Source organism: Dermacentor silvarum, chromosome 1, assembly GCF_013339745.2.
Source record: "Dermacentor silvarum isolate Dsil-2018 chromosome 1, BIME_Dsil_1.4, whole genome shotgun sequence".
Classification (NCBI taxonomy): domain Eukaryota; kingdom Metazoa; phylum Arthropoda; class Arachnida; order Ixodida; family Ixodidae; genus Dermacentor; species Dermacentor silvarum.
The window spans coordinates 163137079-163163092 of NC_051154.1; the positions used below are offsets into that span (position 1 = coordinate 163137079).

The window sequence follows — 26014 nt, forward strand, 5'->3', positions numbered from 1 at the left end:
CATGTGCACGCGATGGAGCATAAGCTTTGCTGTGCGTGCGGGTTACTGGGCATCGGCGCCTTTTAAAGCGAAACGCTTAACTGGCTCATTAGTCGCGGAATGTGACCATCGTGGACAACACTCCGGAAATTTGGACCACCTGGGGTTCTTTAACGTGCACCTAAATCTAAGTACACGGGTGTTTTTCGCATTTCGCCCCCATCGAAATGCGGCCGCCGTGGCCGGGATCCTTTACCCATGTTGTTATCAAGGGTAACGCCAAAAAAATGTTTTTCTAAGAATCTAATAGAAGTAGGCAAGTAGCATTTTCTTCCGTCTTATAATCCAACAAAATTACATTCTTAATCTGAATGGTTGCGTACTAGTGACAATTTTTTTAGCAGTGCCTTCGTCACCGGGTAAGTACCTGAATGTCCCTGGGGAGTCTCTTATCGTGTCCTGGATTTACCTCAATTTCTCGATTACCAAAGCTCTGTTTGCGATAATATTGACGCCTTAGGCATTCTAGAGCATTACTCTATCACTTTAGCTTGACTTTTTATTTGTCTTTAGTGTCCCTTTAATGTACATTACATCGGTACACAGGCATCTGAAATGTATACATACAGCTGCCAAATACACCGAATAAGCCGAAATATGCATAATAAAAGGCATTGTGTATTAACTCAAATAGTCATCACAGTTATTGTAGATATTAAGCTGCATCAGCGTGAAGTGATCCATATGATGATGATGCGCATCAGTGTGAAATGATGCAAAAATGATGCATATAAGCATTTTAATAAATCTTGCTCAGCTTTTTATGATGGCCTAACTGAGGCATAGACGCATATAAACAGCAGAAGCCCGATATTTATTAAAAAGCATACTGTCTTACACATCATTTGTGTGCATAAAAACATTTGGCATAGCAAAAGCTAACCTGAGCCTGAACACGTTAAACACAAGCCCACAAGAACCATCAAGAATTGAAAATCACAGAACAAGCCAGCAAGAGTATATGTTAACTTTAACAAGATCAGTACAGGGGCACACAAGAGAAACTGTAAATGCGTATTGAAGTGACCTTAACACAAAAATAAATCCTAATGTACAGGTGCCCACAATATAACTCGGAACGCCGGACCGGTGGCCTTTCGCCGGCGGAGCGCGCCGGTGAAAAAGTAGTGCCAGGGTCTGCGCATTCGCGGTCTCCCTAGCAAGCTCGCCTCGCTCCCCAGTGCATCTAAATAAGTGTTGCCTTGCACCAAAGGAATATCGTTGGGTGCCCTTTGGCGTTGTCATAGGGGGCTGTGCGGATGCGGTCTCTAAAACGCTGTGTGCGTGCATGTGCACGCGATGGAGCATAAGCTTTGCTGTGCGTGCGGGTTACTGGGCATCGGCGCCTTTTAAAGCGAAACGCTTAACTGGCTCATTAGTCGCGGAATGTGACCATCGTGGACAACACTTGCGGCAGCAAAAATCAGAAAGCGGCATACTACATCTCTACCGTTCAATAAAGCATGTAAAAGTGAATTAAGCACCCCGTAGCTAAAAGTAATTAAGAGTAATTAAAGAGTCCCAAAGACTAAAAAGTCCCAAATGTAATTAGGATAATTAACAAGACCAGAACACGGACATCATACGACACCTTTATTAAAGCGTGCTAAAGTGAATTACTAAGTAACCAAGAATAATTACGATAAATTAAAAGTAATTAATGGTTGTAAAAAGTAATAGAGACTACTTAACATCAACTCGAGGCTCCGTGTTAAGACTGGTCACGCCAAATTAAGACTAAGAGTTTAAAAGAGCAGTTACATACTAATTAGGATCAATTAAAGACTCCGTAACAACAAGAAAACAATAAAACGAATTACGACCAAACAGTAGTTATTCAATTAACCTACATAAGCAAACAATCACAAATGAAGTGACGTCAACACATTAAAGCTTTCGCCGTCAGTCGTCTAAGCAATCGATATAAGACCCCAAGGAAGTTTTTTTTTGTTAAACATTCAACTCGCACAGCTGAACACCCCCTTGATTAGCAACGTATCACCACACTGAACGAAAAATTGAATGTTCGCGCCAATCAACGCAAACACGCGATCAAATGTTAGAGTACTCCCTATTAAAACTGCAGTGAAGCGGCCAGAATTCGTAAATAAATAGCGCACAATATATAGCATATGCTATGTTCATTGTGACTGCGAAGCATTGAAGAGAGCTTTATTACAGTGCCGCATGCATAAAATTAATTCCTGTGCATGAAATTGGCGTGTTGGAATACGCCATATGTTGTCATTGTGAAAACGTTTATTACTACACGCAGTCATCCTTGTTGAAGGAGCCGATCGTGTTCTGTCAAAGTTCTGTTCTTATTATCAAGTACTAAATGCGGCTCGGAATACAATTGCACAAGGACTAAAATAGATCGCGCAACACGATAATCCGGTTGAAAAGTGCGCTATACAGTGCTATTATAGGCGAGCCGTGGCGCTCGCCCACATGAAAGATAAGCTATGAATTCATAGTTTCTTTAGGCGAAATGATTTACTCAGATATGCAAGACATTAGGTATAGTTAAAAGTTATAAACGCTTATGGATTCCATCCATGCAAGCTATCCAGAAAGCATGACTATCTTTTTAGAATGAATGCAGATTCTGACGAGAGTACGCCACAAGGATTACGCGTGCGTTTAGAGATTACGCTGCATAGCCCGCGAGCACGCTGTAGCATACAGGCCCCTCCCCCCCCAGATGTGTTGTCGCAGCGCTAAGAGGGACAAACCGCAAGTTTTTTGGCGCAAGGCAATGCCTATTTAGATGCACTAGGGAGCGAGGCTTGCTTGCTAGGGATGCCGCGCACGCGCAGACCAAGGCTGTATTTTTCCGCGGGTGTGCTTCGCCGACGAGCGGCCACCGGCCTCGAGTAATGTACTCCAGCCTTCTCCATTCATTTACTTGTCAACTTAATTCAGTGATGTAAACATGTTTTTATGAAGGAAAATAAATTGATGATAAAATGATTGCATTAACACCTCAACTATAATGTAGTTGGTAAATCTGGTAAATCCATAAGCAAATATTCACTAGAAGTCCACCGTATCAAACTGTGCAAGAACTATGTCCCCTGTTCGTACCATGGATATTGTTTTCTGGACGTGGACGTTGGGATCTAAATCTGGTTTTCACTGGATATCTGTAGTTCATTGGGTTCACCCTAACCCAAATTAATTATGATTACATTAATTTCACCCAATAAGATTAATTCCAACTAATTAGGTTGACCAATTTGGTAATTGCAACAGGTCATTGCAACACTTGCAGCACATTGCGTCATCTTGAGTGCAAAATGAGCGACTGGAAATAATGCTTACACATTATCCGACAAGTCCCATTGGGGAGTTTCTGCAGTAGCTCTTATAGAGGTGTTATTTGTTTCAATATTTGACGGCATATAGAACGTATGGTGGGTGTACCTATGTGCTGATCATCTCAAATTGCCTAATGAACTCATACAAATATCAGCACTGCTTAGTTCAACTTTTTGCCAGTAGCACTATGTGTTATATGGGGAAAAGCCATGCAGTGGAAAATATTGCTGAGGCTAGTCAGTGACACGTGTACGTAGTGCGTGTTAATGTCTACTTCTGTTTTGACGTTCGGTTGTTTTGCCGCTGAACACAGCTTAGCCGTCCGTTCATAATTAAGATGGTGCGGTTTCATTGCTATAACAGCGAATTTGTGCGCATTTACAGTTTGTGATTCTACAATAAATGAATTGGCCAAGCAGGGAAAGTGTACTAACAAGGAAGACAGCGAGATAGACCATATACATGCAAGTAGCGACGAAAACATTGTACAAAAGGTTGATGCTGTAATATGCGTCTCAGTTCTGACTTATGACAAGTTACGTATAAGCAGTCACGGAAAATGCCAAGATGTCCCTCATAAACGCACAACACACAAAAAAATACGTATTCTGTGAGCTGCGACAGGCGATAACAGCCAGAGATTAACGTACGGTGATATGAAAAACTTTCCGTCGGGCACGCTGCACTGTGATGCAAGCAAACTTATGATGCGAACATCAGCGCGCGCCTTCACAGTAGCAGGCGAAACGCCGTAGGCCCCTCGTTTGGCTCTCCAACGCGCATGTGCAAGCAGTTCGTCCAGTGGATGCATGTGGCGCTCCGCGGAGCACGACAGTGATATGTAGAATGGCAATGCAAGCCATAAAATTAGAACTGTTGAAGTGGGTGGAGAAAAACGATGTATTGGGGGAACTAGAGAATGGGTTGAGGCCAGGCAGACGCTTAGAAGACAATATGTTTGTACTAACTCAGTGCATAGAGATTTCAGTAGCTCAGAAAAGACCTTTATGGATAGCATTTCTAGATATTAAAGGAGCTTATGACAACGTAGACAGGGAATTGTTGTGGGATATTCTTCAATACGAAGGCATAGATGACGATTTCGTGGAGCTGCTGAGGGAGATATATCGAGACAACCAAGTACAAGTGGCATGGGAAGGCCGAAAAGGAAATGAAATGGTGGGAATTCACCAATAATTGAAGCAAGGATGCCCTCTGTCACCATTGTTGTTCACGCTTTACGTCAAGGGCATAGAAAGACGACTGGAAAACAGCGAATTAGGTTTTGGTTTATCTTACATGCGTAATGGACAAATGGCGCAACAGAAGGTCCCTGGACTGATGTACGCAGACGACATTGTGCTACTAGCGGACAATAAAAAAGATTTACAGATACTTGCGAATATCTGTGGGAATGCAGCGACAAATCTAGGTCTTAAGTTTAGCACAGAGAAATCAGGAATTATGATCTTTAATGAACACACGAGTAACTTCGTGGTGTCAATTCAACAGCAAGTAATACCCATAGTGAAGCAATATAAGTACCTCGGCGTACACATAAACGAAGGAAAGAATTACTCAAGCAACCACCAAGATAATCTGAAAATAAAGGGGAAGCGGAATGCAGCAATAATGAAACACAGAGCACTGTGGGGCCACAATAAGTATGAGGTGGTGTGTGGAATCTGGAAAGGAGTAATGGTGCCAGCGCTAACATTCGCAAATGCCATTATATGCTTAAAATCGGATATATTGGCGGGTTTGGAAGTTAACCAAAGATCAGTAGGCCGGTTGGCTTTGGGAGCCCACGGTAATACCACAAATGAGGCAGTGCAGGGTGACATGGGTTGGGCCTCTTTTGAAGTCGGAGAAGCACAGAGCAAAATTAGTTTTGAAGAAAGGCTCAGGAACATGGATGAAAATAAATGGGTGGCTAAAGTGCATAAGTATCTTTACATGAAAAGGACACAGAATGGAGGAAGAGGTCAAGGAAGTTGACAACCAAGTACAGGATAATTGAAACTGTAAATAGACAACCAGGAGTCATCAGAAAGAAAGCGAGAGAAACAGAGACCGTGAATTGGATGCAAAGAATGGAAACAAAAAGGACAATGAAGATTTACAAGAATGAGAAGAAAGCAATTAGAAGGGAAAATCTGTACGATAACACAAAGGGCAGTGCCTTGCTATTTGAGGCTCGAGCCAGTTGCCTAAGGACGAAAACATATCGGAACAAATATTCGGAACTAGATGAGACATGGGTATGCTGCAGTAAAGCTCCAGAAACCACTCGGCACATCCTGATGGAATGCTACGGGATCCACCCAGCGAGAACCGTAGGTAACGTGCAACTCCCAGAAGCGCTTGGGTTTAAAGTGGAAGGAAACATAAACAGATCAGCCGTAGAGATCAGCAAGAGACAATTAGAGTACTGGTGGAAAAAAAGCAGGGAAAAGATGGATACGACCTGATCTGTTAAAATCATAGGCAGCGGTACAAGGTAAATTTTTGAAAAAGAAAAATAATAATGAGAGGTATACAAAAATGCTAGATAAAGAACATGTATAGAATACCTGATTAAATCAAGCAGGCTAGGTGACTATTTGTCGCCGCCCCGTTTCAAAGGGAATGCCAATAAATCATCATCATCATCCGCACGCTCGCATGTTTTTCTTAAGAGTGGACGACCCTGTATGTACACTTTGTGTGCTGTCAGAACCGTCTTCCAAATGGCGACACAAGCCAATAACGTCGCACTTCACTGAAATCACTCGCCAAAACTTCTGATGTGCTAACATTGCTTACAAATAACACCTGCGTTAACTGCATTAATAGGGGCTGCACTTTCTGATTTTTTGTTCGCACGAACTTAAAAATGAAATGAAAATGTGCTCCAAGCTGTATTTGCTATTGATACTGTTGTGTTGGCAACCCTGTGTACTGAAGTGCAGACTGTGGGCAACTGGCAACCAGTACTCCTGTGGCCAGTATGGCGGACAGAGCCTCGCCTAAGCCTTCCTGGCGAAGTTGTGTCATGAACTACATTATGTAACCTTGGTCTGCCGTAAGCTAGCGGCTTGTTAATAAATATATAACAGATACCTTACAGATGATACCTATGAGCTCGCAGCAATGTAATCTACCAGTTATTTCGAGTTAGAATTTTTGTGTCAGTACCCCTTTAAGGGTATAATGGTGTTAGCCATGATGAAACTAGCACCCTTGGGTGTAAAAACTTTTAGAATATGGGTATGTGCCACTTTTCAATGCACCTCTTTGATGCCTATTCGGGTCACTGGTGCTTGTGTCTGCAAGCAGCAGTGCAAGCTCGAAGAGGAAGTAGATGACTGTCAACATTAATTCAATTGGATTACACATCACATTCATCTGCTGCACCCCAGAAGTAACCTACAACATTCTGCTCAGCTGTACTAAGCAGTAGCGCACCCAGGATCTCTGTCAGGGGGGGGGGGGGGGTTGACAGTTTTCCAATACCATCTAAACAGCACTAATTTCGATTTCTTCACGGGAAATTGTCAAAAAATTCGCTTTTTGCGAGTGTACAGACGATTGCGCGTCTTACATCTTAATTGCAGTACGTAAGAAAAGAAAAGGGGTTAAACAAAAGGGGGGGTTAAGTCGGCCTCAGGGGGGGGTTCCAACCCCCGAATCCCCCCCCGTCGGTGCGCCACTGGTACTAAGTGTACATTGGCCAAACAGGCCACTGCCACAAACAGTAGCAGGAGCCCAAAGAGGAAGAAGACTCGTCCAGTTGTAGATACGTCTCATACATGACATGTTTTGGCGGTGGCAATACACACACCTGTGTGGTGTGTTACTACATTGCTTCAATGCTAATCGTATTAATGTTGACTTTTCTTGTGGGATGGGTTCTGCCGGAAGTTTTTTGCATACTGGTTAAAGGGCATTTCACGCTATAGAAACTGGTTCTTTGTCATCGATTTCTCAATTCATCAACAGTTCATAAATCTCTCTGTCTGTCAATGTGCACTGACACACTGACAGCACTAAGACATTGTGTCTACCTGCAGTTAGAAACTGAAATGTGCTTCCAAATGGCGACACAAGCCAATAACGTCGCACTTCACTGAAATCACTCGCCAAAACTTCTGATGTGCTAACATTGCTTACAAATAACACCTGCGTTGATAACTGCATTAATAGGGGCTGCACTTTCTGATTTTGAAATGTGACAGCATAACTTACAAGTTTTTGTGTGTATATGACTCTCCATACATAGCACAACAGGTGCGCAATGTTTTTTGCCCGAGCTGCTTTTAGAGAGGAGTGTGAAAGTAGGTGCCCCGAGTTATCTCGGGAGTGGCAGTGAAAGGGTTAAGGAAAGTAAAGACGGGCACGGTTCGAAAACTTGCGAAACTGGTACTCTTTTCCAAATTTACGAGTTCTGGTAAGGCATATCTACAGATTGCTATTTGAGGTGCAGCACCAGAAAGCGAGCCACAGCCTGCACCCAGCACCGAAGCAAGTTTATAAGCATGCTACTCGCTGCCCTCGCAAATTTTCAGCAATGGATGGGGCCAAGTGGAGAGCACAGAGAACGAATAGTAGACTCTCTCTTGGAGACTTCTTTGTCAGTGGAATTTCGAATTGCCCTACCCAAGTTCCCCTCCCTCTTCATTCCTTCCTAGATAGTCACCACCAAAAAAGGGAGGTCCATGTCCATTTATTTTCAACAAAAAATTTCAGAAGTGACAGACAGAGGTGACAACTTGTAGGCTCAAGCTAATCGTCTGAAGATCCTTTGAAGCATGGTCAACGTCGGCACTTCAAGTTAATTATTCTCAAAATGTCTGGTAACCACTGTTCAAAGGTGCGGCCCTCAACTTGGAAGTCGATGACGAAAAAAACTTCTAATCGCTTGTTCCTGAAAGAGAAAAGAAACAAAAATTGAAATAGAATTGTGTGATCTTCAAACACCATGTGCTGGCCTGGGTTAGAATAAAAACAAGAACAGTAGGTACGCACAGGACAGCCAAGCTACGCATAACTTCTGTTGTAGCTGAAACAGGATCACGCTCCACGATCCACTTTGCCGCCGTGTTGACTTCTGCTTCTGCCATGGCAACTTTGCTGGTGAGTTCTGACAAGAAAAAGCAAAAGACAAAGTGCTTCGACACAAATCAACCCCTCCCCCCTCCCCCCCCCCCCTATTTTAGAGGCAGTTCAATTTCACAGACACGTATGTATTTGGTGCTAAAAGAATGCTATACAGTGGGGAGCATTAAAGATCATGACTGCTGATGGTCATTTGTAATTAAAAGGTTACTAAATGCTGCCTTTCACATTTCAACAACTTGGCATGGCCTTGGCCACCCACAGAACCTGGTCATTTGTAATTAAAAGGTTACTAAATGCTGCCTTTCACATTTCAACAACTTGGCATGGCCTTGGCCACCCACAGAACCTGGTCATTTGTAATTAAAAGGTTACTAAATGCTGCCTTTCAGATTTCAACAACTTGGCATGGCCTTGGCCACCCACAGAACCTGGTCATTTGTAATTAAAAGGTTACTAAATGCTGCCTTTCACATTTCAACAACTTGGCATGGCCTTGGCCACCCACAGAACCTGGTGCCCTATGCCGTCAATGGAAAACCTGGCACCGTAGTCAATGTGATGTGGCATGAGGACTCAATCACATGGGCATAGCTGCCGTATCAGAACCTTTAGCAATGCCAAGGCAGCAAACCACAGTGTCTAACACTGTGGTTTGCAGCTCACCTATAATAAATAATGAGATATCAAAAAGAATTCAGAAGTAAAGACTGAATCATTGTGAAGGGCTATCGCATGTCTCTGTGGGTGACGAAGTCTCTATCAGCATATCAAGAGTATTTCAAACAGCTCCAGAAGCATTCACACAATGTTTGCTTTTGTCCAACCAAATGCTCATACGCTGCGACCTAAAGCCCACAATAGGGTGCAAATATGTGTGTTACGTATGTACCATTGTGGAAAACGGGAGAAGAGCAGACAAAACACCGCAGTGTCTTGGTGGCTCTTTATTGTCTACTGCTTCCTCAATTTGCACGCATGCACAAAAAAAGATAAAGGATAGGGGGGTTTCATGTGCCAAAACTACAATTTGATTATAAGGCATGCGGTAGTGGGGGAGACTCCGGATTAATTTTGACCACCTGGTGATCTTTGACATGCACCAAATGCATGGCACACGAGCGTTCTTGTATTTCGCCCCCAACCAAATGTGGCAATGGCGGCTGGGGAAACAAACGTTAATGGTACACACGCACTGAAAAATAGTGAAATCTCCTTGCTCTTAAGTACAATTTCTTGCAGTGAGCAGCTGCTGAGTTGGACACACATTTCAAGCTCTTCAGGTCACTTTTTGAAGTTTAATTTCCCGTTGTAATCATGTCAATCACCTTCTGGCATGATGGTTAGTAGTGTCCGCCTTAAACCAAAGATACTCATCGTGCATCTTTCTGTAAGTTTCTTTCACCGTGTACCTTTCGCCTAGCATTCCTAGAGCTTAGGGCTCGGAAATGTAGCCATAATGGCTGTGGTGTGAACCAACTAGCAAAACAACAAAATGCTGGCACGGCTTGGTTGTTTCATTTGCCTTGGCGAAGCTCCACGATGGCAACGGTGATTTAAACGAGCCTGTGGTTGGTGGATGTGGACTCACAAAATACTAGGATTGTTTATCAATGGACAGTGTCCATGACATAGCCCTTATGCAGAATTTGTTACTTTAAAACTGCCTCTTGATTTTTTTATACATTTTTTCTTATCTATTGTTCCCCCTTTCCCAAATATAGGGCAGCCAACCAGATTCGTTTCACATACGACTTTCCGCTTTTTGGGCACAAATTTGTCGATACAGTTGTGAACAAGTTTTCTAAAGAAACACCATAACTGTCAACGGACACAACGTGGGATTCAGAAAGAGATGCAAATTCAGAAAATTTTTTGTCTAAGGCATCAAGTATGCCGACATCGCTAGCGCGCGAGAACTCGGGAATCGAGTACTGAATTTTAGAGGGTTTTAATCTGAAATTTAGCTCTAGTGTAAGGCATATCATTCTATGATCTGAAATTCCCTGGAATATGTCGACACTCGGATTACGACTGAGGACTTGGTCATTTACAAGAATGAGATCTATATGTTTTGTGCGCGAGTTGGTTGTTTTACCAGTTGAGTCAGAGCATGGAAAAGAACGATGTCAGTTAAAGGTTCTGCTGCTGCGCAAAGGGCATCAGGGAAATCAGTTGACCAGTCCACTGACGGGACGTTGAAATCACCAGCAAGCAAAATATTCTTGCAATGTGTGCCAGTTGTACACAAAAATTCATTCAGAGCATCGAAAAATACATCGCAATGCGGTGGGCGGTAAAAACCAGCAATTATAAGATAGAAATCGTCCAAAAACACTTTTGCGACGACGCATTCAGTGCCGGCAATATCAGGTAACCTTTGCACTTGCAAACAGTCTTGAAACAACAAGGCGACTCCGCCTCCACGGGAATCTCGATCTTTCGTGTACATTTTGTACCCTGGTGGTGTTATCTCAGAGTCCAGGATACCAGAATGCAACCAAGTTTCAGTTATTATCATTACATGTGGCTTATGCGCCACTGCAATGCTTTGCAAGTCGGAAAGTTTGTTTACGATACTGCGAGCGTTTAGATTAAGGCAACGGAAGCTTTTTGAGTGCCCAAAGAAGTTCACTGTTTCTTCTTAGATTTTTTGGTGGGTGCTGAAACGGTAATTCTTTTCATTTCAGTAGCATCCCAGGCATACACATTTCTCCATTAATGACGATTTTGTCATGTACAAGCTTCACTCTTTCGCCGCCCTTTCTGATATTTGCAGAGCTTTCCCATACATGCCTTCCGATTTGCCTAGTTTCCGCCGAAAAGTCTTCTGCAATGGATATTTCCTTTCCTTTTAGCTTAGAGCAGTTTCTGAGTACGTTTATTTTTCACGGTGATCAATTAGTTTGAGCACAACTGGCCTATTTTTGTTTCGCTTCTTTTGTCCGATTCGGTGAATTCTTTCGACTGTTGACACCTTTACCCTGAGTGTATTCTCAAATATTTCGGAAACCACAGTGTTCGTTAGTGATTAGAACGTTTCATCAGGACGTTTCGGTAAGCCGGACACGAGAAGATTATTGCGCCTGCTCCTGTCCTCGAAGTCGATCAATTTACTTTGCATGGTTTTTATGGTTGTCTCAAGGCTAGAAATGTTGGCCGTAAGTTCTGTAAATACTACTGTGGAATTTTCGACCTTGGATTCGATAGTGCTTGCATGGTTTTTTGACCATCAAGTATTTGACACAACAGTTCCTCTGTGCTCGGCCCGGGGTTCGATTCTATGTCACCGCACAGCATGAGTAATGAAAACGCAACGTCTTTCACATGTGAAACGTGAAAGACGTTGCGTAACGTGAAAGACGTTGCGTTTTCATTACTCATGCTGTGCGGTGACATAGAATCGAACCCCGGGCCGAGCACAGAGGAACTGTTGCGTCAAATACTTGATGGTCAAAAAACCATGCAAGCAAGACTTGACACTATCGAATCCAAGGTTGTCGCAAAAATTGATGGTTGATTGTAGCATGCAGGATCAAAGTTCCAGGGTGGATATTTTCAAGATACCCAGCATCTCTACCAATTCTTAAATGGTTTATTTACTGGGATTAGCACAGCAGTCAGGAACAGCACACTGAGAGCGAGCTCGAGCGGCAATCTCGTGCTTAGCGCTGGCAATGATCTTTGGTCAGCACTCATATTCTTCACTAAAGACATATTTAATGCATTGAAGGTATCACAGATATTAACCTATTTACCATCAAATGAGTGGAGGAACATGTTCCTGCAGCCAGCTGACACTTCTGCTCTTGACCTAAAAATAGTGCAGTGTGCCTGCGTTAACTCCAATTCTAATACCTTGAAATATCGGTTAAGTCGAACTTCTTCCTTGCTATGGTGTCAACCCCTATGTGTTTTTCACTCCTTATCTAGAAATGTTATTGTGCTGGACTCGAGGTTCTCGAAATCTTGGCTGCGAAAACACCAGGGAAAAGTTGTTACCCAGAGGTTTCCATACTTTTTGTGCAGCTACAATATCACCAAAAAGTGTAAACAGAGTTCTGCGGCCACGGCAACTACTGATTGAAGGCGCCAACAAACCTTGGCACACACCTTGTGGTTGCACCGAGCAGCGCATTCTCTTGCAGGAAAGGCCCTGACGTCACTCCCAGCAAAGCATGTCTCCGCACTTTACACTGTACATGTTCCACTATTTAACAACATACCACGGCCCTAATTTTGAATAGAACAGATCTTAGATATAACGAACCTTTCACGCTGGATTATTAAGCTCCATTGCAACAAGTGTCGGCTGTATATGTGATCTGGCATAACATACATCCACAAGTTGTAGTTGCAATAATATAAAACAGTTATTCCGTACAAAGCGACACAGATCAAAAACAACTGCACTACAAAGGCATGGAACTAGACTGCTATGACTGCACTCAAAGCAAAGATTCCAAAGCATTTCCTGCTGAGTATGAAATGGAGTACAGATTGTGCCTCACTTTCAAGATCAGCATCATCCTGATCCTGGTGGCTGTTCTCAAGGGACTGGAGGGATTCTTGGAGGATTGCAACTTTGTAGTTATTCATCATATCAATGCAGGCTGGTGGCTTCTCAGCGGCTGTGGCCATTTTATAAGGAACAAGACAGTCCCGTGCTTCTGTGTGTAGTTCTTGTAGACTCATGTTAAGAGTTTGAAGTTCTGGCATCAGCTCCTGCAGCTCTGTAGCGCCGGATGTCTTGACCTGCACACAGGATACACACAAGAGTCTCCAAATGCCGCCCTTGCATCATCGTCATTATCATGATGGCTCAATACAGCATAATTCACTGACATGTAGGAAATCAAAATTAAATTCAAGGGTTTTACATGCTAAAACCATGACTTGATTATGAACGAGAAGAAAGGAAACTGAGGGCCTGGTTTTTATTAGTTATATCATAAGAAGCTTATGACTTGATTATGAGGCACACCATAGTGTAGGAATAGAAGCGGCCAAGAGTTTTGGAGCAGCTCTGAGAGCAGCAAACTTGGCGGTATAGAGCAGGATTTGTCCATTCTGGAGCAGAAGATATGCATTTTGGAGCAGCTTGTTAAAGTTCAATATGAATGAATTACATGTACATAAAGAAAAGGTGTTTTTTGTTTGACTGTGTAGAACACTATTAGGTGTTCTAGACAAAATGACGACTGATATTCTGGACACCCAACGAAGGTTTATTCCAAGTTTTTGGATTCAATCTGCACAAGTCATGCCGTGAACATTGTTGCGGAAACGCAAATGACAGAATGTGATTTTTGTCGTTCGAGTTTTCGCCGACCTTTTACGACCGTTGTTTCACCGCTATGGTTGACTAAAACCAAAACTTTACATCATTAACTTGCATTCTGCGGTAGCAAAAGTCTGATTTTTGGTTGGTGTGGTTGTGCAGTAAATAGAGTAGCCAGTTTAAATTTGAGTGACGATTATGCTTGCCATTGGATAATTTTTGGTCAAGAAGTTTCACGGATGTAGGCAGGTAGTTTGTTGGCATGCTGCACTATCCTCCCAGTAACCGGACATGGTGCATGTGCAAATTAGATTTGGTACAGTTAAACCTCGATATAATGAAGTCAGTAAATTCGTCAATTTGCTTCAGTACATCGAAAATTTTTTTTATATTGAAATTTGACCTTTTATGCAATTAAGTACAGCCGCCAGTGGATTTTTCTTGCATGGAAGGGGCTGAAATATTTTTCAAATTATCGGGCAATCGGAAAAAGTAAACTTAATGAGAAAAAAATTCATTTTGTTTAATCTGAGAGTACAAGTACGGTTATACGGTTACAAGTAGTGTCGATGATATCTTCACATTGGCGAAGCCAGCCACGCTCTTGTCTCCACTCTGCCCTCGCGGCTGATACTGTCGCCCTCAGTGGGACGACACTATCATGAAAAGAGCTGGAAGTGGGGAGCAAATGCTTTGTCTGCCTCTTGCTTCAATGCATCTCTGAAAGTCGAGATTACGCAACCTCCAATGCTAAACACACGGGAAGACCACGCCATCACGGCACACCCACTCTTTGCAGATGTAGCAGATTACCTCTATAACAGGGCACACTTGCTGTGTATGAGCTCAGCCGTGCTGACAGCCATGCGAAGATACGACATTAGTGTTTTGGCACAGGTTGGTGCAGCTCAATGGTTTGGCACAAGATGGCGCAATTGGCACAGCACTTCCATCCCTGTAGTGGGGGTCTCCAGACTTTTGACCACCTGGCCACTAGAGAAAATGAAGGCTAAGCTTCTCTTTTGCGAACTTTATGCCAAAGCCTCAGCGTTCGTACGTCAGTGCGATGTGGACTATTAAGTATGTATTTTCTCGTACCTGGCTCTTTTGTTTCACGATAGTTATCAAAATTTGCTAGATTCACCATTTTGTTCACCTAGGTTCACCATTTTAGAACACAATTGAATCTTTCATCAGCGATAAACAGTTAACTAGACCCAAGTAGATGCTGTCAAAATCCATGACATCACAGCGAGCAGGAGCTGGAACTTCAGGGTGGCATAACCACCAGTCTTCTGATTTTGCATCTTTTCTGGCTTACCTAGTCTCCTCTCAGAGTAAGACGGGCCATTTTGCTATTGCAGAAGCATAATTTATGAATACTTAACTTCATATTCTTCTGTAGTGTCCCAATTAGAAAACATTCAGCAAGACCACACTTGTGTTTTGGGAATGCATCACTGTAAACATGGAATCTTGGTTTCACATTTCATGGCACCACCTCACAGACATAAACATGACAATAATGCAGGGGACTGCAAATCTTCAATTAGGTAGAACTACCCATCTTTTGTTAGTTAAAACTTTCAGGCATGAAGCAGCATGCAATATCACCAACACATTTAATCAACCGATTTTTACAATGACAGCAAAATCTTCTACACCATTATTAGAGATTCATTACATACTGAAAAGGCATGCACAATGAACAATCAATGCTGACAACACAATCTGTTGTTTGCCCTCTCTCTTTTGCTGTCTAGCTGATAAAAAGAAGACAATAAGCACTCGGAGGTGATGGTAACATGCAAACTATCCTCTCTAAAAGGTATTGCAAGCAGCATGCAAACAGACCACGCTTCAGTAATTTTATTCCAGTGAAGCCTGTTCCAATCCAAAGGTCAAGCATTATGAATCACTTTCCTGGAAAGCATATGCCTAAAGCATTCCACTTACATGTATAATTGTCTCATGCATTCTGTCCATGAAATCCTTGTTTGTGGCTGAGAGTTTTATGGTCACCTTTTCAAGCAAGGCCTGCATGTTTGCAGAAGCGCAGATTTAGTAACCTGTGACAACTTGCGAACTTTGGAATGAAAATCAGTGGCAATAGTGAACCCGGAGGACACCACTGCAGGGACACCAACACAATGTTTATAAACTGTCCATCTAAACTTCAATCTAATGAGGTTCATGAGACACAATAATTCGTTCGGTGAATCAAGAAGTTTGTTAAACCAAGAACATTTAAAAGACTTGTGCAAATTACATAATTATTCAAGAGTGAAAGAAAGTAGCTATTTTTGCTTCTGGGAGCTTCATCAGGCTAAAGAATTGTGGACAAGTACTGCACTGACAACAGATGTATTTCAATTTGACGGTTACAGAGCAGCTGGAGCCATCTGGTAAGACAACTCTACCTCGCAATGCTGAGCCACTACAAGCTTTGTAAAAGCAAAACTGTTCGACCAAAACTGGCATGGTAATGAATGTACTGTAGCAATACTTGAATTAATTCGATGCATTTTAAACATTACAGGTTTCCTGTGACCAAGGGCGTCGGAACAGGGGGAGCAGGGGGAGCGACGGCTCCCCCTCATCTACAAATGAGGGAGCATGGCTCCCCCAGTGAAAGGGTAAAATTACAAACACTTCTAAAGAAAATTTATGTGGTTCCACACAAAATATCTGTTATTCTCCTTTAACTGAAATCTGCAGGTGAAAAAAACAGACCATTTCCATTTTTGAAGTCAGCGCTCTACAGATGATCGATCATGTGTATTTTTTTTACACAGAGTATGGTTTTAAAAATGCATATCATTAAGTATTAAATTAACCATATTTTTCAAAGTGAAGTAACAATAGTTCCCCCTGACTAGCAGCGTCTCACGTCATTGAAATTTAAGTTTTTATTTTCTGATGTGTCATAATATTGCATGTTTTGGCTGTAGCTTGGAATATGTTATTGTCGCTGCTGAGGTATACAGATTATAACGCCGAAGAGCGAACAAGTGAAAAGCAGCCGTACAGGTTTACTTTCCTCTTTTCTGCACTTATATCCATACACGGGTGTTTTTGCATGTGTGCTCTAGTTTGCTGTCGCTCCCCATGCTACCTCAGCGACAGGCATACCATGCCACAGATTTATTTATATACAGAGTGTTTCAGCGAACACATTCAAAATTTTAAATATATCCTGTGGCAGGTAGCACAAGTCTATTTCATGAGCGGGTCTACTGAAAGAGCCGGACATTACTTCAACAAAAAATTCAAATGCATAATCTACTAATTAACAAAAACTCACTAATTAAGTTTTTAACTATTACCTTATGGCCCATATTGCAATTTACAAATCCTAGCCGTAGAGTTCGGATCCACTTGGAACGAATTTTCAGGATGACACCAGTTTCATGATTTTAATTCCCGAACTTTGCAGAGAAATGCATTGGTGTTCCACTAACTTTCTTAAATAAACGTCGTTTATGCATTGAAGCACAAAAGTTACTGGAACGTCAATGCATTTCTCCATAAAGTTCGGGAATTAATATCTCTAAACTGGTGTCATCCTGAGAATTCGTTCTAAGTGGATCCGCCTTGTGAACTCCACAGCTAGAATTTGTAAATTGCAATATGGGCCATAAGGTAATTAGTTAAAAACTTAATTATTGAATTTTTGTTAATAAGTATATTATGCATTTCAATTTTTTGTGCCAGTAATGTCTGCCTCTTCGAGTAGACCAGCTCATGAGCTAGAATTGAGCTATCTGCCACAGGCAATATTAAAAAAAAAAAAAAAAAAATGAAAGTGTTTGCAGAAACACCTGGTATTCCTCAATGCCAGCTCTCTTATGTTTAATCACATTGACATCTCGTTTACCGCAGGTAAACAGAATCGCGTCAAATGATGAATGTACATAAAGATAGCCTGGCAATATCTATAGAATAACGGTAACAAAAACTTCACAAAACGTCGCACAAAACGTACAGTTCAGGCACTATGTTTTTAATTATTTGCTGCAGTTAGTAATTGCCGCAGGTAGTTGTAGTTTGTTTACAATATTGCCTTTATGTATGTGTGTTTATTGTGTTTATTTATTAAATGTTGGGCACTCAAGGAGAATAAATGATGATGATGATGATGTTTTGGCAGCGGTTTTTCTTTCGCGCCCCCAGTCAAAAGGAGGTTCCGACGCCAGTGGCTGTGACGTTTCTTTACCCACACTTTCCCCCAATTAAACTGGGCAAGAAGTTCACTTCATTGTAAGGATTTCAGTGTATTAGGCTCTATGAACGTGAGTTGAGGTTATGAAAAGCACTTTGTCAAATTTAGTAAAGTCAGGTTAGGTAAAATTGAGCCAAAATTGAGAATTTATCCTTGAAGTAATATATGTGATGTAGGTGAGTTTTTTTCTCGCACCAGTGTGGTCATGATGACAGTGCCACTACACTTGCTAGTTTTGTTGCCAGATAACAGGTAATTTCAGTATCAAAAGTGTACTATTTCCAGCACTCGCTGTGCTTCCAAAATAGACCAAAATTGCTGAGTAGGCAATGATTCCCCGCACAAAAAATCTGACACATGCCTAGAAGTCACACATCACAACCAACAATTGTGTCTCTGAACACTACAAGCAGAAACAGATGAAAGCTGAAATGTAAGCACATTTGCTTCTTTGACAGTTGCAATTGCATAAGATGTGGTTTGACATGATTCAAGCAGCATGAATAACAAACAGAAAGCAAACAAGCGTCAGGATGGAGCGCTGAGTATGCTTACTTGTCTAGCCCAGCTGTCTTTAACATTGCAATGCTTGAAACCCTTCTTATTCTACAGACCCTTCTTATTTATTGTTTGGCTGCATTATGTCCGATGCTCGATTAAAAAAAAAAGTTACATACTGTAAACAAATAAGCTTTTTGCCATTTTTGCAAGCGGTCTATCACTTACAGGAGTTTTTTTGCACATAGATCTGTGCCTATCTCAAAACACACATTCTGATGATTATTTCAAAAGTTACATACTGATGATTATTTAATGAGCATGCATTTACAGTACACAATGTGTGGCACTTGCAGTGCTGGTATTAAAAATGATTGGAAGCTTCAGTTGAAGAAGTTGCACTTACTATGTCCTGCTGCAACTTTTCTTCCTCCCTTTTATGCTGATCAAGACCCGACATGTGATCTTTTATTTGCTTGCAGACCTCGCCTCTATTGTCCAACAGCATTTTTCTACTGTGACAGTTCTTCGAGGCCCACACCGCACTCAGCCTGAATTTCCGCCTGCAGGAGACGTGCATCCAGTTTCTGTTAGTTGCTCAGCTGCAGCCTGAGGTGCGTTGAAAGTCTTACACAGTAAAGTTTAAGGAAACAGAGGGGCTCAATCTTTTCTTAAGTACAACCACACGAAGCCAGCAGACACTGAAGCTACAGAATGCATAGGGGAAATTAACTGCTCTTTTTAATTTAAATGCAGAAAATAGTAGGAAAAACAAAAATGAAAAACGGTAAGCAACTTGCTGCAGGTAGGAGCCAAACCCACATCTTCCGCATTACGCGTGCAATGCTCTAGTGCAATGCTCTATCAATCAAGCTACTGCAGCAGCCATTCTCCCATCTACTTTCTTGGGAATTTGTGTAGGTGTAGTACTAGATTTAGCCCTGAAAGTGCTAGCCAGCGTCACCACTCACAACCATGGCAGCGGATGTGGAACATCCTTCCAACCACAGGCGTTAGCTTAAGAGAAAGCAACTGGCCAATAAGCCCTCATGTGCTATCTCATGGCACTATGTGGAGACCCTCACCATGCAATGAGTCAGATGAATAAGGGGAACTGAGGGCTTTGATTTTTTGGTTGCTACAACTTCATGAAGTCAACAAACAATGAAGCCAGGAATATCACAGGAGAAATGTGTTACAGGAAGAACAGTTCACAGACACTTTCGTTATAACAAAGTCAAACTTTATAAGCGGTTTCTCGTTGAAATTTTAGAGGCTCTAAAAGCACTATAGTAAAGCGGGAAAGTGCCCTCAACAGTGGGGGAACTCTTAAAATGAACATACCATATTTTCCGGCCTATAAGTTACACCATTGTATAAGTCGCACCCACCTCAAAGCGGCAGCTTTTCCGAAAAAAACGTACATAAGTTGCACCGGTGTATAAGACGCACCTGTTACATCAGTACTCTGTACTGATGAGCAGATCATTCCATTCACTGGTGTCACACCACTGAAACAGTACGTACCACGGACGCCACACGCTATGTGTTAGAAAAACATTCTGCTTGTTAGCCCAAGGGCATGGTGCTCTGCTTCGAAATCTATCAAGGCAAATCATTTCTCAGATATGAAAATTGCAAGCACCTAGGCGTAGGACCCAGTGGCATCCAACGTTTGGCAGAAACACAGTGATGTGATCGGCCTGAGCCACTTTGGAGCAGCCTTTTAAGCAGCTAAAAGTATGTTTGGTAACAGAAAAACATGCTTTCGGAGCAGGCATGCGTGCATTGTGAAAAGTTACGACAAGTCACTTGTATGCAAAGCAAATAAAGATGTTTATTTGAGAACTGCAAAAGTAAATGAATCACAATAAGAGGCTCCCACAGTACCACGGGAAACTTAATATATTAACTACTAGATCCAGAGTAACAGGCTCCAACAATGTTTCAATGTGACAGCATTCCTCAATAATGGCAAAAAAGACTAGAAGCACAAAGTGTACATAAAAGCACATGAAAGCATAAAATTTACAAAATAACAGACATCCCTCTTTTTTTTTTTTTTCAGAATAGGCATCCGATAAAAGCATGATAATATTAGGAATCACAGTAGTTGCAGGAACTGTAGCAGTTAAGTGCTATGACTCGCATCATGAAATGAAATGTTTCAACAGGCTGCCTCTGATGACTAGCTTGCTCTTTTCTTAACACGAAGCCAGTCTTGTCAACGATGAATTAAGCCTGGGCTTGCCTTCTGCTAAAAGTGAGAGACCATTTTCGATATCACCAAAGTCCTTTGGCTTTAGTCCGTGACCAATAAGGAGTTCCGCATTGGTTATCATTTTTTTACCGTCTCCATTTCCGACATTTGCAGCCTTTTCATCGTCATCGTTTTTAGATGTTACAGTTGAATTGAAATGCCTCCGCTTAGCTGGGAGCTCTTCTGAAGCAACATGCTCTCTCTACCTCTTAGAAGATCCTTGCACAGCATTTATGACACTAGGTGTGACCACAAACTGACTTGGGTCTCCTTCAAACCGCTTGGCATATGAATGAACCTGTTGTATGCCGTTAACACTTTGAATCGTCAAGCGAGCCCTTTCAAGGAGTATGCGGCTGTTCTCACTAAAGCCTCTTTCAAAGTCTGCATTACCGCGAAAATGCAGAGCAATGCTTTTACTACCTTGCTGAGCAAGGGAAACTGTTGATCTGTCAGCATTTGTGAGCTCAAAAACTTTCTTCCAGTGTTTATCAAGACTAAGGGACAAATCTGTTCCAACTGGCTCGAGCTGAATCTGTCTTTAGCTTCTGGGTGAAGGCAACGGAGGCTTTGCAGATTGGCATTGTCTAAGGGCAGGCTTGACAGCAGATGCTCCGTGCATTTATTATAAAAACTTCTAGCACCCAACCTGACAGCTTTTCTTCTGCTGCCTCCCAGCTGGCCATGGCAGCTTCAGTATCATCTCCTATCTCCACCTTAGACTTACAGTTTGCAGATGACTGAGGCTGCAGAGAGAGTACATTCTTTCCAATCTTCGAGTTGTACGAGTCCATTTTCATGAAACGCCCCAAAAGTTTGTGAACAAGTGCCAATATTTCACCAAAAAGACGATGCACCAAAGGTTCACTGCTTTGAAACAGTGACAAAAAGTCACTGAAACGATTAAAAGCATTCGTCACGAACATAAGTTTAGCATAAAATGCTTTGTCCAAAAATGCTTCTGCCAAACGTGCATGCATTTTCCCTCCCGACCAACATGCAGAGTCAGACAAGACAATGTTTATGACCGCATTAAACTGTTCGGCACGACTCCATCAAATCGGCACGACTCCAAATGCTCCACAACAACTCCTTTTGTCAGAGGTGAGAAGTAGCTCACCACGACAACTAGCTGCTGACATCGCTGCTCCAGTATGGGTGTTTCATCGACAGCAATGTTGTAGAAAGTAACTGGTTTGTTCAACTCATCAACGATGAGTTGCTTTAAGTGAGGGCTGAGATCATCAGAAACAATATACGGAGCCTTCGTTCTTCTGCAAGAAAAACTTTTTGCAAGTTCAGAGACAGGAAACATCTTAGGATACAGTGACGTGGCGGTGTCAGCCCAAGAGTATGGAATCCCCTTCAGAGTGACCTCGAGCACAAAAAGAGTCTCTGCTTGTGTTGCACGGTCACTTGGTGATGTCACCATTTTAAGTGAAAAGTCCAAACTTGACTGAGTGGTCGTCGGTGTGTTGAGAAGCCCAGAAGTATGCCGATGTTCTTTAGCACATTCAATGTGCCGCTTGCCTGATGCATGTCTTTTAATGGCTGTGACCCCATGCTGTCTGCAGTTGGTGCTTTGGCTGCACAAGATGCAAAAGCCAGTGTCTTCAGACATTTGACAGCACCACATGCTGTCACCATTTCCATCCGTGTCTTTCAGGACGTCTGGTGAACTTAGTGCACTGACCTGCAAGAAAAATACAGTACATGGCTAACGTGAGGGTGTTGGGAGACATGACTATGCATGTTCATAAACTTCTGAAACATGAAGCAGTGGCAAGAAGTTCCAACCAGCTGAGTAAAAAAACAACTGCAAAACCATTTAGACGAGTATGATTAGCTCAATGTTTTAGCCGAAAAATCAAAACTGCGAACATTCAGGTTTCCAAAGTGCGATTCAAGGAGGCCCTGAGCTATGATTTCAAATACCATGTGTGTGTGTACTAAGTGCAGCCGTTGAGCGACCGCACAAAGCAAGCTAATGCTTTCTCACATAGAACGTAACAAAATACTGTTCCAAGCAGAGAAGTACGTAGCTTTCCTATTTTCCCGGAGGGGGCGACCCAGATGATGATGATGCCCCCGTGGTACTGGGCAGGGGGGAGGGGGGGGAGGGATGGTGAAGGAGGGCTGGAAGTCGAAGTAGCCGAGTATTGAGGGAGGCGCACACAAAATAAATCAGTGTAATGATTAAAACAGTCATTCCAGCGGTATACTACGTCTGGAATCAATTCAGCCGGTAATTAGGGACCTTAAGGCTTTTGGCAAAGAGGGGGGGAGGCAAACGCTTTCGGGCACGTCCACACGTGCCTTCAAAGGCTAGTGTAGAGGTGCCTTTGGCACATCCGCACTAGTGGCAAAAACGGGCGCAACACGCTGCTCACTGTGAGCGTTGCTGTCGCGAGCGGCAAGATTCATGCAAAGCGGCAGCAACGCGCGGCCACAGCGCAAATGGGTACAAAAACCATTTTTCGCGGCAGCCGCAAAATAAGCACCAATAAGAAGCAAACCGCACAGTCGTGGCACCATCTGTATCACAAGCAAACAATCATAATGTATGGCCTCTGAACTCAACAGTGACACTCTTGTTGTTTCGAGCGCATGCAATCATGACGCTCATAAAGGTGCCAATCAGAATAACGTACACATTTCATTAAAAAGTAAATAATACCGTATTCGCAAATATCGTGACTTAGCACCAACACCGGCAGAATGACTTTATTTTCGCCGAGCGGTTCCGAACAAAATCACACAGCTCAATAGCAAAACAAAGAGGAGAGAAACGGAGAGCAATTAAAATTGTTAGGCTTCGACACCACACTCTACTTCGTTCTGCTATATACCACCTTCCGCTCCATTAAACTTCCAGTTAACTAAACCATACTGTATTGCACTTATGTTGAATTATTTTTCACTTAAGCACCAAGTTGGTGCTGAACCTTAGAAACATCATAATGAAATGATGCAGCGCAAGTGGTTTCTCTTACCTTTAGAAATGAATGGCGCCATTTTCGATGTCACATGTGACGGCTATCCAAGGAACGGGTCGTTGCAGTTTCGCCTTGGTCCTGACCGTCCTGACAACGCACAGTGGCGTTATCCAGGCAGCAGCGATGCACTGAACATTGGCCTCAAAGTAGAGCACGCCTCACGCTTCCAGGCCTCGTGTGCTTAACCACACTAAAGAGCAAGCAGTCCTCGCGACGCGGCACGCCAGCAACAACAAAGATGGTTGTGTCATTTATACGCACGAAGCAAATGAAGCGAACTTCATGCCACGAGCCTGAAAACAACCTTGGCGGTGAGGCTGAGGCTCTAGTTTAGGTTTTCCGCGTGCAGGAAAACGAGTACTCCAGGCACTGGCTTACACGAACTCATGGCGCAGGCTTCGCGCAGATTTCTCATATTTTACTGACTTGTAGCAGCATGTAGCAGGATTTGCCTCTTGGCGTAGTTTGGCACAAGTGGCGCAGCTATCACATCATTGAAATATTGAACTTTTGGAAGAAACATTGCCAGAGGGGTCATCAGTGTTTATCGACAGATACTTTGAAACGCTGCCACTTCTAGAAGCATTGGAAAAACGGAAACTCCGTGCAATTGGGACAATCATGAAAAACCAGATTCCAAAAAAAAAAAAGGAAAACTATAACGATAGGTCAATGACCAGAAAAGGGAGAGGCTCAAGTTGCCAAGTTTTCAGTGCCTTGTCAAATGCGAGCCTTGTGAAGTAGATAGACAATAAGCCGATGACACGTGCCTCAATCACACCGGGAAGGAGCCAATGTAAAATTGGCGGTGATGGTCAAAGAAAGAGAGCCTACAAAGATGTTGCACGACCAGCAATACTTGAAGAGTACAACCAAAACATGGGAGAGGCTGATCTCAAAGACGGGATGGTCAGCCTGTACCCATGAACATCATAGACCTTGAAGCCGTCAATTCATGGATGCAGTACAGAGACGACTCAAAGCTATTGCAAAAACCAAGAAAAGACATCCTCGGCTTCCTAGAGTTAAAGATCAATCTAACCCAGCACCTTTTGGCCCAGGATAAAGGGGACATTGATTCAATTGATCAGGCACCACAGAAGACGAAGTTGACAGTAACACCCCTGCTGACCATTTATTCAATTGATGAGCCACTACAGAAGACGAAGTTGACAGTAAAGGCCTGTTTATAGTCCGACGCTATTGGCGCACGAGCCAGCGTCGTTTGCGGCCAGTCACACTATGCCGATTGCGCTGCGCCAACCGAGATGCCAACCCCTCTATACTTCAACGCGCACGCCATCCGCAGCTATCTCGTGCAACTGCTCGCGCGATTACGCCGAGGGACGGCAACGAGGCAGCTGTGGTAAAAGACGACGACGAACGCGCGAGCAGTGGCATGCTCGCGTTCGCGCGGTGATGCCGACACTTAACCCAGAAACGGGCGCCTACGAGCCAGCTGTGGCAGAAGATAACACTCGCGCGTTCAGGCGGTTACGCTGAAGCTTAACCCAGGAATGGGCGCCCAACAGCTGCGTTCTAAAGCTACTTATCCAGTTTGAATAGTAAGGAGTAGTGTTTATTTCATTCAAAAATAACACGGAAGGGAGGAGTTAGTAAAATGCACAGCAGATAAAATATCTTCAAGAGAAATGGTAGTTTCACTGCTTTAAAGAGTTTATTTTCGTTTGGGTGAGCGACACATGCATCTCGGCGTCAGCCAACACCTTTCTGTTCTTTAAGCTCAAGCTCTTTCAAAGAAGCGGCGACATGCTTCCTTTCACGTTCATTCCTCAATGCGTCAGCCCTTTCTGTTCTCGTCCTCTCCAGCTCCTCCTTCCACCGTGCGTTCGCCCCATGGACCATTTGAAGCATCCTCTTGGTCAACTGTACACTGGCAACTCCTCCAGCAGACGACACAGCGTCAAAGACGATTCGTTGGGCGACCAGAGATTGTTCCTTCTGATTTTCGACAACACAGCCCTTGTTAATAGAAAATCCCCTCTTGACAGATGCATTTCCGTGCGAAAGAGAGAGTAATCTTGGCAAAAGTGAGTAGTTCCTTGTTTGAACCACAGATGCCTACCCAAAGGGCATCCAGCCGATCGGTGCTCCTGTCAAAATTTTTCAACGCTGCTTTCAAAGTGCACTTGAACGCCGTCATACTTGTCACAACAAACAAAGCTTGCCTGCGGCGCCAGTGCAGTGATTAAAACTAAGTCGGCACAGCACGGCATCACTAAACACTCGACATAATTCGTTACTTGAACCTCGCCAGTGTCGGCAGATCGCGGCAGCGC

At 43.0% G+C, this 26014-nt stretch overlaps 1 protein-coding gene across 3 annotated transcripts in view; it reads right to left on the reverse strand.

Moving 5' to 3' along the window:
* Positions 1–8055: 8055 nt before the first annotated feature.
* Positions 8056–26014, reverse strand: part of LOC119436329 (uncharacterized) — an 89837-nt gene continuing 71878 nt past the window's right edge. For all 3 annotated transcript variants that reach the window (XM_049657068.1, XM_037703154.2, XM_037703153.2), the window contains 5 exons: positions 18865–19021; positions 15695–15775; positions 12969–13212; positions 8368–8482; positions 8056–8266 (listed from right to left, as the gene is read on the reverse strand). In XM_049657068.1, the coding sequence (XP_049513025.1) occupies positions 8155–8266; positions 8368–8482; positions 12969–13212; positions 15695–15775; positions 18865–19021 (709 nt within the window). In that variant the 3' untranslated portion in view covers positions 8056–8154. The remainder of the gene's footprint in view (positions 8267–8367; positions 8483–12968; positions 13213–15694; positions 15776–18864; positions 19022–26014) is intronic.